The sequence below is a fragment of the Lepidochelys olivacea genome (genome assembly GCF_965140295.1).
Source record: "Lepidochelys olivacea isolate rLepOli2 genome assembly, chromosome: 14".
NCBI lineage: Eukaryota > Metazoa > Chordata > Testudines > Cheloniidae > Lepidochelys > Lepidochelys olivacea.
In genome coordinates this window covers 40,964,097-40,976,492 of record NC_140424.1, presented here as the reverse complement: position 1 = coordinate 40,976,492, position 12,396 = coordinate 40,964,097, and the positions used below count along the sequence as shown (strand labels likewise).

Here is a 12,396-nt window from a genome sequence, read left to right as displayed (position 1 = left end):
CATCCTGATTTTACAGGGGGGATTTCTTTATTTCTATTTACTTCTATTTTTTATTAAAAGTCTTCTTGCAAAACACTGAATGCTTTTTCATTGTTCTCAGATCCAAGGGTTTGGGTTTGTGGTCACCTATGCAAATTGGTGAGGCTTTTTATCCAACATTTCCCAGGAAAGGGGGGGTGCAAGTGTTGGGAGGATTGTTCATTGTTCTTAAGATCCAAGGGTCTGGGTCTGTAGTCACCTAGGCAAATTGGTGAGGCTTTTTACCAAACCTTGTCCAGGAAGTGGGGTGCAAGGTTTTGGAAAGTATTTTGGGGGGAAGGACGCGTCCAAACAGCTCTTCCCCAGTAACCAGTATTAGTTTGGTGGTGGTAGCGGCCATTCCAAGGATAACGGGGGTAATATTTTGTACCTTGGGGAAGTTTTGACCTAAGCTGGTAAAGATAAGCTTAGGAGGTTTTTCATGCAGGTCCCCACATCTGTACCCTAATTCGTAACAGTTGCTGTGAAATACAAAGGGAAGTTGTCGGGATTCCTGTCCCCGTCCCCGGCTCAGAGCTCTGCTTGCCGACTCAGCCTGTGGCTGGCAGGCGTCTGGGAAATATATCCACCTCGGCAGGGCTGGGAACATTGTCCAAACTCCCAATGCTGGAGTCTGACCTTACTGGCCAGAGGCTGCTGTGAAATACGAAGGGAAGCTGTCAGGATTCCTGTCCCTGTCCCCAGCTCGGAGCTCTGCTTCCCGTCTCAGCCAGTGGCTGGCAAGCGTGTGGGAAATGAGAAGACCCTCCCATTCTCCGTGTGCTGGGGGGACAAGGAGCTCTCACCGTCTCCCAGCCCCTGGAGCCTCCTGGCCGCTCTGAGCAGGTGCCTGTGGGATTCTGCTACTCTGGCCTTCACTCTTTTCTTTCTTTGCCATGATTAGTGGGACTGTGGCAGGGGCAGCAAGTGCTGAGCGGGGGACTCTTGTTGTTTCAGATGCCGGTGACCTTGGAGGAGGTGGCTGTGTATTTCACCCAGGGGCAGGGGGCTCTGCTGGACCCCGCTCAGCATCTGATGTGTTCTGACCAGTGTTCCCTCAGTTTTTACGTCCAAGTGTGGAATGAATTTGGTGCTACGCACCAGTATGTGACACATCATCTCCATATTGGTGCACAGAACAAAATTCATGGGGTGGGGGTGGGGCCGAGGGATTTGGAGTGTGCGAACTGGCTCAGGACTGGGACAGGGATGAGGTGAAGGGGGTGAGGGCTCTGGATTCAGGTGCGGGCTCTGGGGTGGGGCTGCGGATCTGGAGGTTGATGTGTGAGAGGGGGTTCAGGGCTGGGACAGAGGGATGGGGTGCGGAGGGGTGAGTGCCCTGGCTAGGCATGTGGGGGTTGGGACTGGGGATGAGGGGTTTGGGGTTCAGACTGCAGTGGAGAGAGGACTCCCCCAGCCCTCTCTCACCACAGCAGTTTGGGGCCAGGTCAGAGGCAGCTCTCCCCAGCCACGGCGGCTCCTGTGGTCCTGGGCCGGGCTGAGGGAGGGGTTCCTCTCCCCAGCAGCTCCAGTGGACCTGGGCCAAACCTGGGGAGGGGCTCCTCTCCCTGCCTGCCTCCACAGCCCTCCATAGCCTGCAGTTCAGCTGCGTAGCCTGCCGGGAACACAGTTTCTGACCCCCGACCTCCCGTTAGCAGAGTGATTGCTAGTCCCTGAGTTCCCCCTTTGGGGCCAGGTTGTCTCATTCCCAGATAGTCAAGCATTTACTCTTTCTACATTTTATCCCTTATGGGCCAGAATTAACCAGAAGCTAAAAAGGCGGGAGAAGGGACAGTAAAATGTGGAGTTTTCGCTTCTGTGCTATTTCAGGGCAACGGGGTGAGTGCGAGAGATTCCCTCCTTCCCCTCTCACTGTCATGCTCCTCTCTCCACACAGCAGCCTCTGTCCCAGCCATGGAAAGTTTAACCTGCCTCCGTTCTATCCCTCCATCTCCCACGGTGTCACGTACCACCCTGTCCCTGGCTCTCCATGCTTAGGAGTCACAGCTTTGATGTCTATGATCTTAGTCAGACTCCGGAGCGCTGGAGAAGGAAGTGTCACAGACCTGGAATTGGCAGGGAAATCTCAATGAACTTCAAAGCACAGTTGGACTTTCAGATCTTATAGTCCCGTTTCCATCTATTGGTAAAATTACTTCCCGGCTTTTTCTAGGTTTGGTCCAGATCATTTGTAGATGGGAGGGTTGTTTTCTCTTTCGTTCTCTTTCTTTTATGATGATGCTAAAACTTTTGTAACTAATACAGCCGAATAATGAGGCGAGAAGTGAAGCCGGTTTAGCCACTTGAGAAGAAAATGGGTAAATTTCTTCCCCGGATTTTGAGTCTTAAAGGATTCTCTGAGATTTCCACCAACAGGAAGAAAGGGGTAAACAAAGAAACTTACAATTCATCTGTAGCACAGTGTGTAGCTCACTGATGCCACGGACTTCCCTGACCCCATGACCCAGCAAAGACTTTTCAAGTATAAAGGATCCAAGTACAAGAAGCGGGGAAAGGGGTTCTGACCCCATGTCTACTCAGGGCAGCAAGATCCCTTGAAAGACAACAGGAGCATCATTGAGCTGGGGAAGTGGTCCGAGCTGGAAGGCTTTCCAATGAGCATGGACTGCTGAAAGCTTTTGGGTGAGAGAAATCCTTTTGCTTGTAAGGGTACGTCAACACTCCAAACTTAAGTTGACCTGTATTTGGCTGACTTATAACCACTCCATTAATGACTGAGGTACATGATGTCCACACTGTCCTCCTTGGGTCGGTGGGGTGCGTCCTCACCAGGAGCACTTCCACTGATGGAGGAGGGGCAATGTGGGGAACTGAGAGCCCGCTCTGCCAACCAATGAATTCTTTCCTGCTGGTCAGAACTGAGTCTAACCCACCTGTCCCCTGGTTCCTTCCTCCACCATCGGAAAGCAGAACTTGTCCCTGACGCGTTCCCAGCACTTCTGGCACCGTGGGTACTGTTAGGGTAAAGTCGAGTTACTGCGGGTGGGGAGGCACTGGGTCATCACTCCCATCAGAGACTACTCAGCCGGGGCTGCCTCCTACCTGTACTGGGCAGCTGCAGCTCCCAGCCCCGGCTCCACAGACAAGCCCTTCCTGACCTCGGCAGGGAAGGGGGAAAGAGAAGTGGAGGGCGGGTAGACCCTTGGAGGAAGAGGTGGAGTCGGAGCAGGGCCTTGGAGGGAAGAGGTGGGGCAGGGATGGGACCTTGGGGGGAAGAGGTGGGGCAGGGGAGGTTGCAGCACTCCGACTTGAGTGTCCATTTTTAAAATATTTCCAAATTGGCAACCCGAGTCGCTAGCTGAGAGGTTGAGAAAATTTTTAGCAAACATAGAAATACCCTTTTTCACAGCAGCGGATTTACTAACTGCCAATAAAGAAACTATGATTTTCATGTTTATAGGAGTAAGGGGATTGTTGGCCCCTTACTGAAACTTAATGAGTGGGCCATTAGTTAGGCCTTCTCCGAACACCAAAAGAAAGGCGAAGGGCCAATGAGAAATGAAGACCCTGAGACTGACAGGTGCGGGGGGGGCAATGCTGTAGGTCAGCCTGATTGACAGGGCAGGCAGGCCAATGAGGGAGTCAGCAGCCCAGTTCCTCTCCTTTGTGTCAGCTGGAGCTGGCTGGGCTAGAGCAGAGCAGGAGGGGCTAAGGAGAGAGGAGGGCTGGGCTGGGCTGGAGGCAGAGGGAAACTGGAGCAGCCGGGAGCAGTGAGCGAAGGGGACCCTGGGCAAAGGGCCCAGGGCAAGGAGAGACCCTCAGCCAAGAGGCCTTGCAGGCCAGACTGGGTGGGGGATCATAACCCTGACAGGAAGCAGCTGACGCTAGGAAGAAGGGTCCTACTACCTGGAGCCTGAAGCCAACACCAGAGTTAGTGTCCAACCCTGGGCATGCCTGCAGCACAGTCAGGGTCTGGGCAGGAGGCCTGGGACGTTGGAGGGACAGACTGTGAAGTTCCCTGGCATTCCAGAGAGGGTTGTTTGGGGTTCCCCCCCACAGTGCGGGGTGACATGTTTTCCTTTCATCTTTCCCACTTTTCTCCTTATTTTTGTATTACTTGCTGTTTAATAAATTGTATTTGTTCTTAACTCTGTGCAATGATCAAGGAAGCATCCAGAGTGGAGAGAACACCCCACAGTGGGGACAGCTGTCGTGAGTGATCACAAGACTGGGGGTCCAGCGCCTCAGGAGACCTGGGCCCAGCCTTGGGGTTACGGGTCCAGAGTGGAAGCGGGCGGGGGGGAGGGGTCCTCGAGGTCATGCAGGCCTCTGGGTAAAGGACTCACATCCTTTTGCTAGCCAGTATTCCACCCTCTTGCCTCTGTGCATATTGATTGGTTTCTAGTAAAGTTAATTGGGATTATAGGGGCAAGTGTGAGAGCGGGCACCAGCGAGAGCTGCTGGCCACCCTCTGAGGCCACCAAATTTGGTGGTGAGAACCCCTGGGCAAGATGCTCATGATGGTCCCTTGTGACCTTGGAGCCTGTGAGTGTAACAGGAGCCGGGCACAGGGATGCTGATCCTTCGGTGAGTTGATCGCTAGGACCCAGGAGCGGCTGGGGGGCGGCTCTGGGGGGAGCGATCGCGGGGCTCAGCCCGGCCCAGGAAGTGACTCGCAGCCGCTGCGGGGACTCTGGCTCCCGGCGAGATCCCCGAGCCCTGGCGGCTGGTGCTGGGAGCCCGGAGCCCGGGCTGCAGCCGGGAGAGGGGAACCTCCAGCCGGGCCCTGCCCGCTGCTCCCCGGGAACCTCTCCCAGGGCAGAGCCCCCAGCCCGGCCAGGGCCCCTTCCCGGCCCGGCCCCTGCCCCGGGGGGCCCCGCTCGAGGGGAAGGTAAGAGAGACCCTCCCATCCCCCCCTTGCAGCGGCCCCCCCCGTCACATCTGGGCTGCAGGGGGAGGAGGATAAAGAGGGGCCGGAGGCGGGTGCAGGGGATGCCGGGGGCAGGGGTGCACGGAAGGGAAGATGGGGCAATGGAGGAGGATCGGGAGACTGTGGGGCTGAGGGGAGCGAGGTCGGGAATGGGGGAAGACGTGAGTGGGGGGCACAGCGAGGGAAAGGGGGGATGTGGGGAGGCGGGCGGAGAGAAGCTCTTCTCAGCTTTGGGAGTGATCAGGGGACTAACCCCTCAGGGTGCAGAAGCTACACGGAAAAAAACCCAGCCCCCCGCACCCGGCTCTGAGTGTGTTATTGTCAGACACCCCTGTGGTGGTGGGGTCTGTGTGCCCTGAGTGTTGGGGGCTGCCCAGGGCCGTGGTCTGATTTCCCTGTAGGGTTCAGATCTCAGCCACACCAGAGTCAGACCGGAGTCACTGCTGTCTCAGGCAGGGGGGTGCGCGGATGGGCCAATTGGGTTAAGCCTCTTCCTGCCTGTCCCTGGGGGCTGCCGGGGGAGTCCAGGGCAGCTCAATCTTCAGGTGACACCACCAGAGGTCTGCAGGTATTGTTAAGGCAGAGGGGTTTACACTGCAATGGGGGGAAATCTCCCAAAGTGGCCCTTTTGGTTCTTCCCTTTTCTTTAGCATTTGGCTCAGAGATGCTGTTACTGGGAGGATCTGAAGAGTCTGGGGGGAATCGGGGGGAGACACGGACAGAAGCCCCTTTTGTAACCTCCCTCTCGCCCCGACAGGCTGAGGAATCAGGACCACGTTTCACCAAAGATCGGCCAGTCTTCCAGGGGACAGAGAAGGGAAATGGCTGTGTTGGAGCCAGCTCAGGTAGGGGATTTTCAGGGAGCTGCTGGGCGGTGGAGGGAGGAGAGAGGGTTTGATTAACCTACTGATTTCCTAAGTAGGCCCATTGTGGCAGGGAAAGGGGAAGGGGACATTCCCCCATTTCTCAGGCAGGATATAACCACCTCGGCAGGGCTGGGAACATTTTCCAGGCTCCCAGCGCTGGATCCTGAACCCACTTGCCTGGGGCTGCTGTGAAATATGAAGGGAAGCTGTCAGGATTCCTGTCCCTGTCCCCAGCTCAGAGCTCTGCTTCCTGTCCCAGTCTGTGGCTGGCAGGCGTGTGGGAAATGAGAAGATCCTGGCGTGCTCCTTGTGCTGGGGCGGACAGGGAGCTCTCACCTTCTCCGCCCCCTGAAGCCTCCTGGCTGTTCTCAGCAGGGTGTGGGTGGGATTCTGCTACTCTGGCCCTCCCACAGCTTCATGTTTTTTTTTCCCTTTCCCATGAGTAGTTGGATTGTGGCTGGGGCAGCAGGTGCTGAGTGGGGGACTCTTGGTGTTTCAGATGCCGGTGACCTTCGAGGAGGTGGCTATTTATTTCACCCAGGGGCAGGGGGCTCTGCTGGACCCCGCTCAGAGAGCCCTCTACAGAGACGTCATGCAGGAGAACTATGAGACGGTGACCTCGCTGGGTAAGGGATTCCCGTCCCCTCAGTTATTAGAAGCTGTGGGGTCTACGTGTCTTAATGTGGTGAGGTTTTTCCCTGGTCAGTTAGAGCAGAGGCGAATGGGTTCCATAATGCACAGCTGCCATGTGAGAAATACATGCATTTCGGTGCCCTCTCCACTGGGACACGGGAGTCAAAACTCAATGGACAAGCTAAACCATCCCCACCCCTCCAGCTTTCAAAGGGGCATAAATCCGCATTGTTTTTTCTTCTCTGTATTGTTTCTTGGCTGCACATACAATCTCTGTTCATCTCCCTCCTTGGGAATAGCTCCAGGCATGGGGAGGGCTCTGGGCTCTGCAGGTTTAGAAAGAGGCAGGCTGAAGTCGAGACCTGTGTGTGAGTCAGCAAGGCCCCCAGAGCGCACAGATCCTGGGAACGCCTAGTGAGGGTGTAGTAATAATTCAACTCACCTCCCCAGACAATGTCCTCTGCATAAGGGGGCTCAGTGACCCTGTTCCCATCCTCTTGGATTCCAAGTTCCTCCAGCAGAGCACAGGGACAGGTTCCACTCACGGAACGTCCTTTGTGACAAATCCTCCACCGATGGTCCATGCACCCTGATCTGGACACATTTCACCTTCTGCACAGGATTTCCCATTCCCAAACCTGAGCTTATCGCCCGGCTGGAACGAGGGGAAGAGCTGTGGGTGTCCGATCTCCAGGATTTCAAGGACAGAAGGCTTCTGAGATGCACCAGCAAAGGTGAGGACTGACAGAGAAACCATCTAGGGAATGAAGATAAAAGTTGAGAATCCCAAAATATGATGTGAGTAACGCCCTCAGTTCTTCTTCATCTCACCGAGAGCAGGGCTATGGTCAGCAGATATTCCTCACACCATTCCACCCTTCCCGTCTCTCCTTCCTTGTAAGCGTTTGGGTGGGATGTGGAGGCAGAATCCAATTGCTCAGTCTTTGTGTTGGCTTTTCCCTCAGTGCTATTCCTCTTTCTCCCCAGCACAATGACTCCTCTCTGGATTGTGTCTCTCCCAGCAGGTGCTGAGCGAGGGAGTGAGAAGAAGGAGGGGAATCATCATGAGGCAGTTCCTGGGGAAGTGGAACCACAGGGGACCTTTTTGGGAAGAGCTGAAGGGAATTTTTCCCATTGCTGGAATCAGGGAGAAGCCTGGGGAAATTGGCACAGGTCAGAGAGGCTTCTGATAAACCAACCCAGGAAGAAAGTGGATGAATCTCTTAACGGTGGGGGTGGAGACAAGAATCCCAGAGAGCAGCAGACAAATCCCAAGGAAGAGACACTCTGGCACTGCCTTGAGTGTGGGAAAGGATTCATTGTGAGATCACAACTTGTTACACATCAGACAGTCCATACGGGAGAGAAACCATTTCAATGCTTGGACAGTGGGGAAAGCTTCAATAAGCGCACAGATCTCAATGACCATGGGAGAAGCCACACTGTAGACAAGCCCATTCAATGTGTTGAATGCGGGAAATGTTTCAGTTCAAAGTCAGCACTAGATTCACATGAGAAAAGCCACACAGAAGAGAGACCCCACAAGTGCTTGGACTGTGGGAAAAGTTTCAAGCAGAAATCAGACCTTGTTCGTCATCAGGCAATCCACACAGGAGAGAGACCCCATAAGTGCTTGGACTGTGGGAAAAGTTTCATGCAGAAATCATGCCTTCTTAAACATAAAAGAATTCACAAAGGAGAAAAACCCCACAAGTGCTTGGACTGTGGGAAAAGCTTTATATGGAGGTCAGACCTTGTTATTCATGAGGCAGTCCACACAGGAGAGAGACCCCATAAATGCTTGGATTGTGGGAAAAGTTTCATACACAGGTCACACCTTGTTAAACATCAGGCAGTCCACACAGGAGAGAGACCCCATAAATGCATGGATTGTGGGAAAAGTTTCATACACAGGTCAGACCTTGTTAAACATCAGGCAGTCCACACAGAAGAGAGACCCCACAAGTGCTTGGACTGTGGGAAAAGTTTCAAGCGGAAATCAGACGTTCTTAAACATAAAACAATTCACAAAGGAGAAAGATCCCATAAGTGTTTGGAGTGTGGGAAAAGTTTCACAGTGAGCTCAAGCCTTGTTAATCATCAGAGAATCCACAGTGGAGATAGACCCCACAAGTGCTTGGACTGCGGAAAAAGTTTCACTTCGACATCAGCCCTTAGTTATCACCAGAAAAGCCACACAGCAGAGAGACCCCACAAGTGCTTGGACTGTGGGAAAAGTTTCACTTGGAGATCAGCCCTTGGTTATCATCAGAAAAGCCACACAGGAGAGAGACCCCACAAGTGCTTGGAGTGTGGAAAAAGTTTCAAGGGGAAATCAGGCCTTGGTTATCATCAGAAAAGCCACACAGGAGAGAGACCCCACAAGTGCTTGGACTGTGGGAAAAGTTTCAAACTAAGGTCAACCCTTCTTCAACATCAGGCAGTCCACACAGGAAAGACGCCCCATAAGTGCTTGGACTGTGGGAAAATTTTCATGCAGAAATCTTACCTTCTTAAACATAAAAGAATTCACAAAGGAGAAAAACCCCACAAGTGCTTGGTCTGTGGGAAAAGTTTCAGATGGCGGTCAGAGCTTGTTAATCATCAGGCAATCCACACAGGAGAGAGACCCCACAAGTGCTTGGACTGTGGGAAAAGATTCACTTCGAGTTCAGGCCTTGGTAATCATCAGAAAAGCCACACAGGAGAGAGACCCCACAAGTGTTTGGACTGTGGGAAAAGTTTCACTTCGAGTTCAGGCCTTGGTTATCATCAGAAAAGCCACACAGGAGAGAGACCCCACAAGTGCTTGCACTGTGGGAAAAGTTTCAAGGGGAAATCAGACCTTGTTCGTCATCAGGCAGTCCACACAGGAGAGAGACCCCACAAGTGCTTGCACTGTAGGAAAAGTTTCAAGCGGAAATCAGACCTTGTTCATCATCAGGCAATCCACACAGGAGAGAGACCCCACAAGTGGTTGGACTGTGGGAAAAGTTTCATACTAAGGTCAACCCTTGTTCAACATCAGGCAGTCCACAGAGGAAAGAGGCCCCATAAGTGCTTGGACTGTGGGAAAAGTTTCAAGCGGAAGTCACAGCTTGTTAATCATCAGGCAATCCACACACGAGAAAAACCCCATAAGTGCTTGCAGTGTGGGAAAAGTTTCATACGAAGGTCACGCCTTGTTCGTCATCATGCAGTCCACACAGGAGAGAGACCCCACAAGTGCTTGCACTGTGGAAAAAGTTTCAAGTGGAAATCAGACCTTGTTCGTCATCAGGCAATCCACACAGGAGAGAGACCCCACAAGTGCTTGGATTGTGGGAAAAGTTTCACTTCGGGTTCAGGCCTTGGTTATCATCAGGCAATCCACACAGGAGAGAGACCCCACAAGTGCTTGGACTGTGGGAAAAGTTTCACTTCGAGTTCAGGCCTTGGTTATCATCAGAAAAGCCACACAGGAGAGAGACCCCACAAGTGCTTGCACTGTGGGAAAAGTTTCAAAGGGAAATCAGGCCTTGTTCGTCATCAGGCCGTCCACACAGGAGAGAGACCCCACAAGTGCTTGCACTGTGGTAAAACTTTCAAGGGGAAATCAGACCTTGTTCGTCATCAGGCAATCCACACAGGAGAGAGACCCCACAAGTGCTTGGACTGTGGGAAAACTTTCACTTCAAGTTCAGGCCTTGGTTATCATCAGAAAAGCCACACGGGAGAGAGACCCCACAAGTGCTTGGACTGTGGGAAAAGTTTCACTTCGAGTTCAGGCCTTGGTTATCATCAGAAAAGCCACACAGGAGAGAGACCCCACAAGTGCTTGGACTGTGGGAAAAGTTTCACTTCGAGTTCAGGCCTTGGTTATCATCAGAAAAGCCACACGGGAGAGAGACCCCACAAGTGCTTGGACTGTGGGAAAAGTTTCACTTGCAAATCAGCCCTTGGTTATCATCAGAAAATCCATACAGGAGAGAGACCCCACAAGTGCTTGGAATGTGGGAAAAGTTTCATACGGACGTCAGACCTCGTTAAACATGGAAGAATCCACACAAGATTTAAATTTCTTTGACACATGGTAAGAAAGGGTTAAGCAACTTGTATGTAATTGACTCAGATTCAACTTTTAGAATGAGATTTTAAAAGTGTTTCCACCTTCATGAAGCTAGAGTTTAAAATGTAAACATGTTAAAGACTTGGAAGAGGGGTAACTGTCCTGGTCTGTTTAGCTATATGTTTTTAGAGGTTAACAATTTATGGAAAGGGTTCCTGTATTCTGTTAATTCAGAGATTATACCCATCGCTCATGTCACCTGCCCAATTCCAGCTCCCTCTCCTTGAAATCACTGGGGTTAGGGGCTGAAGGATGGAGGGAATGTTTATAGCTGAAATCACCAAAATGTGTTTTGCAAGGTTAATATCAGTGAGATCTGTTCCTCTCTCCTGCTCGGACATTTTCTCTGGGGATCCCACAGACAGAAAGGAGCAGGTGTTACCATCTTGGGTTCCGATCGCAACGGTGACTGTCTACACTAGTAATTCTCAAACTGTGGGGCATGTCCTCCCAATGGAGGCACAGGAATATGTCAAGGGAGGCGTGACCTCTGGCTGGGACTCTTGAAGAAGGACCTGGCCTATCTGGGAGTTGGGGATAAATGCTCAGGCTCTCAAAAGCCAGGTGGAGCAGCAAGGCAGAAATCAGGGTGGCAATGGGGTGATAAGTCTGCTGTGAACAGTGATGTTGACGAATATCACTTTTCACTCGGTCACCCTTACTTCTGTGCTGCTGCTGGAGGCCTTCAGAGCCGGGCGCATTGCCAGCAGCGACTCTGCCTTTAGAGCTGGGTGGCCATATATGTGCTTGTGAGGGCGGGGGCGTAAATGACCACACACACAAAGAAGGGGGGGCCAGTGAAACACTTTTGAGAACCACTGGTCTACACTCTTATGGCCACCACGTTTACAGAAGGATAAATCTTCTCCAAAGTATGTCTTGTGAAGTATCCTAGGAAAAGTTATCAAGTGGTGAATATTATTGTCCTGTTGAAATGTGTCTATCAGCGCTGTCCATGGAGCTCTGAGAGTTTGCTGTACATTTGTTACATGCTGGAAAGCTGGAAAACGCCCAGAATGAAGACTCACTCTTTAGAGACAATGGTACCTGCAGACCAGCTAGGTGCTAAGTGGCCCTTAATTGCTTAGCTGGCCATTCACCAGCTGTGGAGCTGTGAACAAGAGAGTTACAATTCACCAGAAGGACGGCTGGATGCTCACTTTGGCCACAGACTGATTGTTGCCTGCCCCCTGGCTGGAGCTTGAATCTCAAAGAAGAGAATGGTATAAAAGCAGAAGGGAGAATTGCCTCCATTTTCACCTCTCCTCTCCCATCTTTACAGAAATCAAGGATATGCCTTGAAAGGCCACAGAGGCCTTGGACTGGGGAGGATGCACCAAGGCGGGAAGGAAATCCCTCCTGGGTACGAAGAACTGTGAACCGCTTGCAATAGCGGGCGGGGTGCGAAAACCTGCTTGCTTTGCATTTTCCTTAGATTGGTCAAATTTACGATTTAAAATGCATGTTTTAACTGTATAGATTTAACTAGTTCTGACCTTTCACATCTTTCTCCCTTGTGATCCCTGAAAACCTCCTTGTTCCAGTTAATAAACTGATTTTAGTGTTTTGTCTGGACCTGTGTGTTTTCCTTGAAGTGTTTGGGGGATTTGACTTGAGAGAACAAGGCTACGACCTAATCCGACCCCTTTGTCGGGGGGGCGGGGGGGGTGACCCACTAATTATTGAGTTTGTCCAGCAGAGTGAACAGACTGAGCAGTCCAAGATGCAGATTCCGGGGGTGCAAGGCTGGGAGTAGAAAAGTGGCTGATGTTGCTGAGTCCTTTAGTAACTTCATGAGTGTCTGGCTAGTCACAGTCAGTACAGTGCAGCCAGTGGCTGTGTGTGAGCAGAGCGTGGAGGGGTTTGTTGTTTACACAGCG

General features: G+C 52.1%; 1 protein-coding gene across 1 annotated transcript; it reads left to right on the top strand.

Annotated features, from left to right (window-relative positions):
• Nucleotides 1–6,274: 6,274 nt before the first annotated feature.
• On the top strand, nucleotides 6,275–12,091 carry LOC311531009 (uncharacterized protein; the record flags this gene model as incomplete). Its single annotated transcript, XM_084648069.1, has 3 exons — nucleotides 6,275–6,401; nucleotides 7,029–7,142; nucleotides 7,431–12,091. 3 exons carry the CDS (start codon nucleotides 6,275–6,277, stop codon nucleotides 10,472–10,474), a joined length of 3,285 nt encoding a protein of 1,094 aa, XP_084504195.1. The 3' UTR covers nucleotides 10,475–12,091.
• Nucleotides 12,092–12,396: the final 305 nt, after the last annotated feature.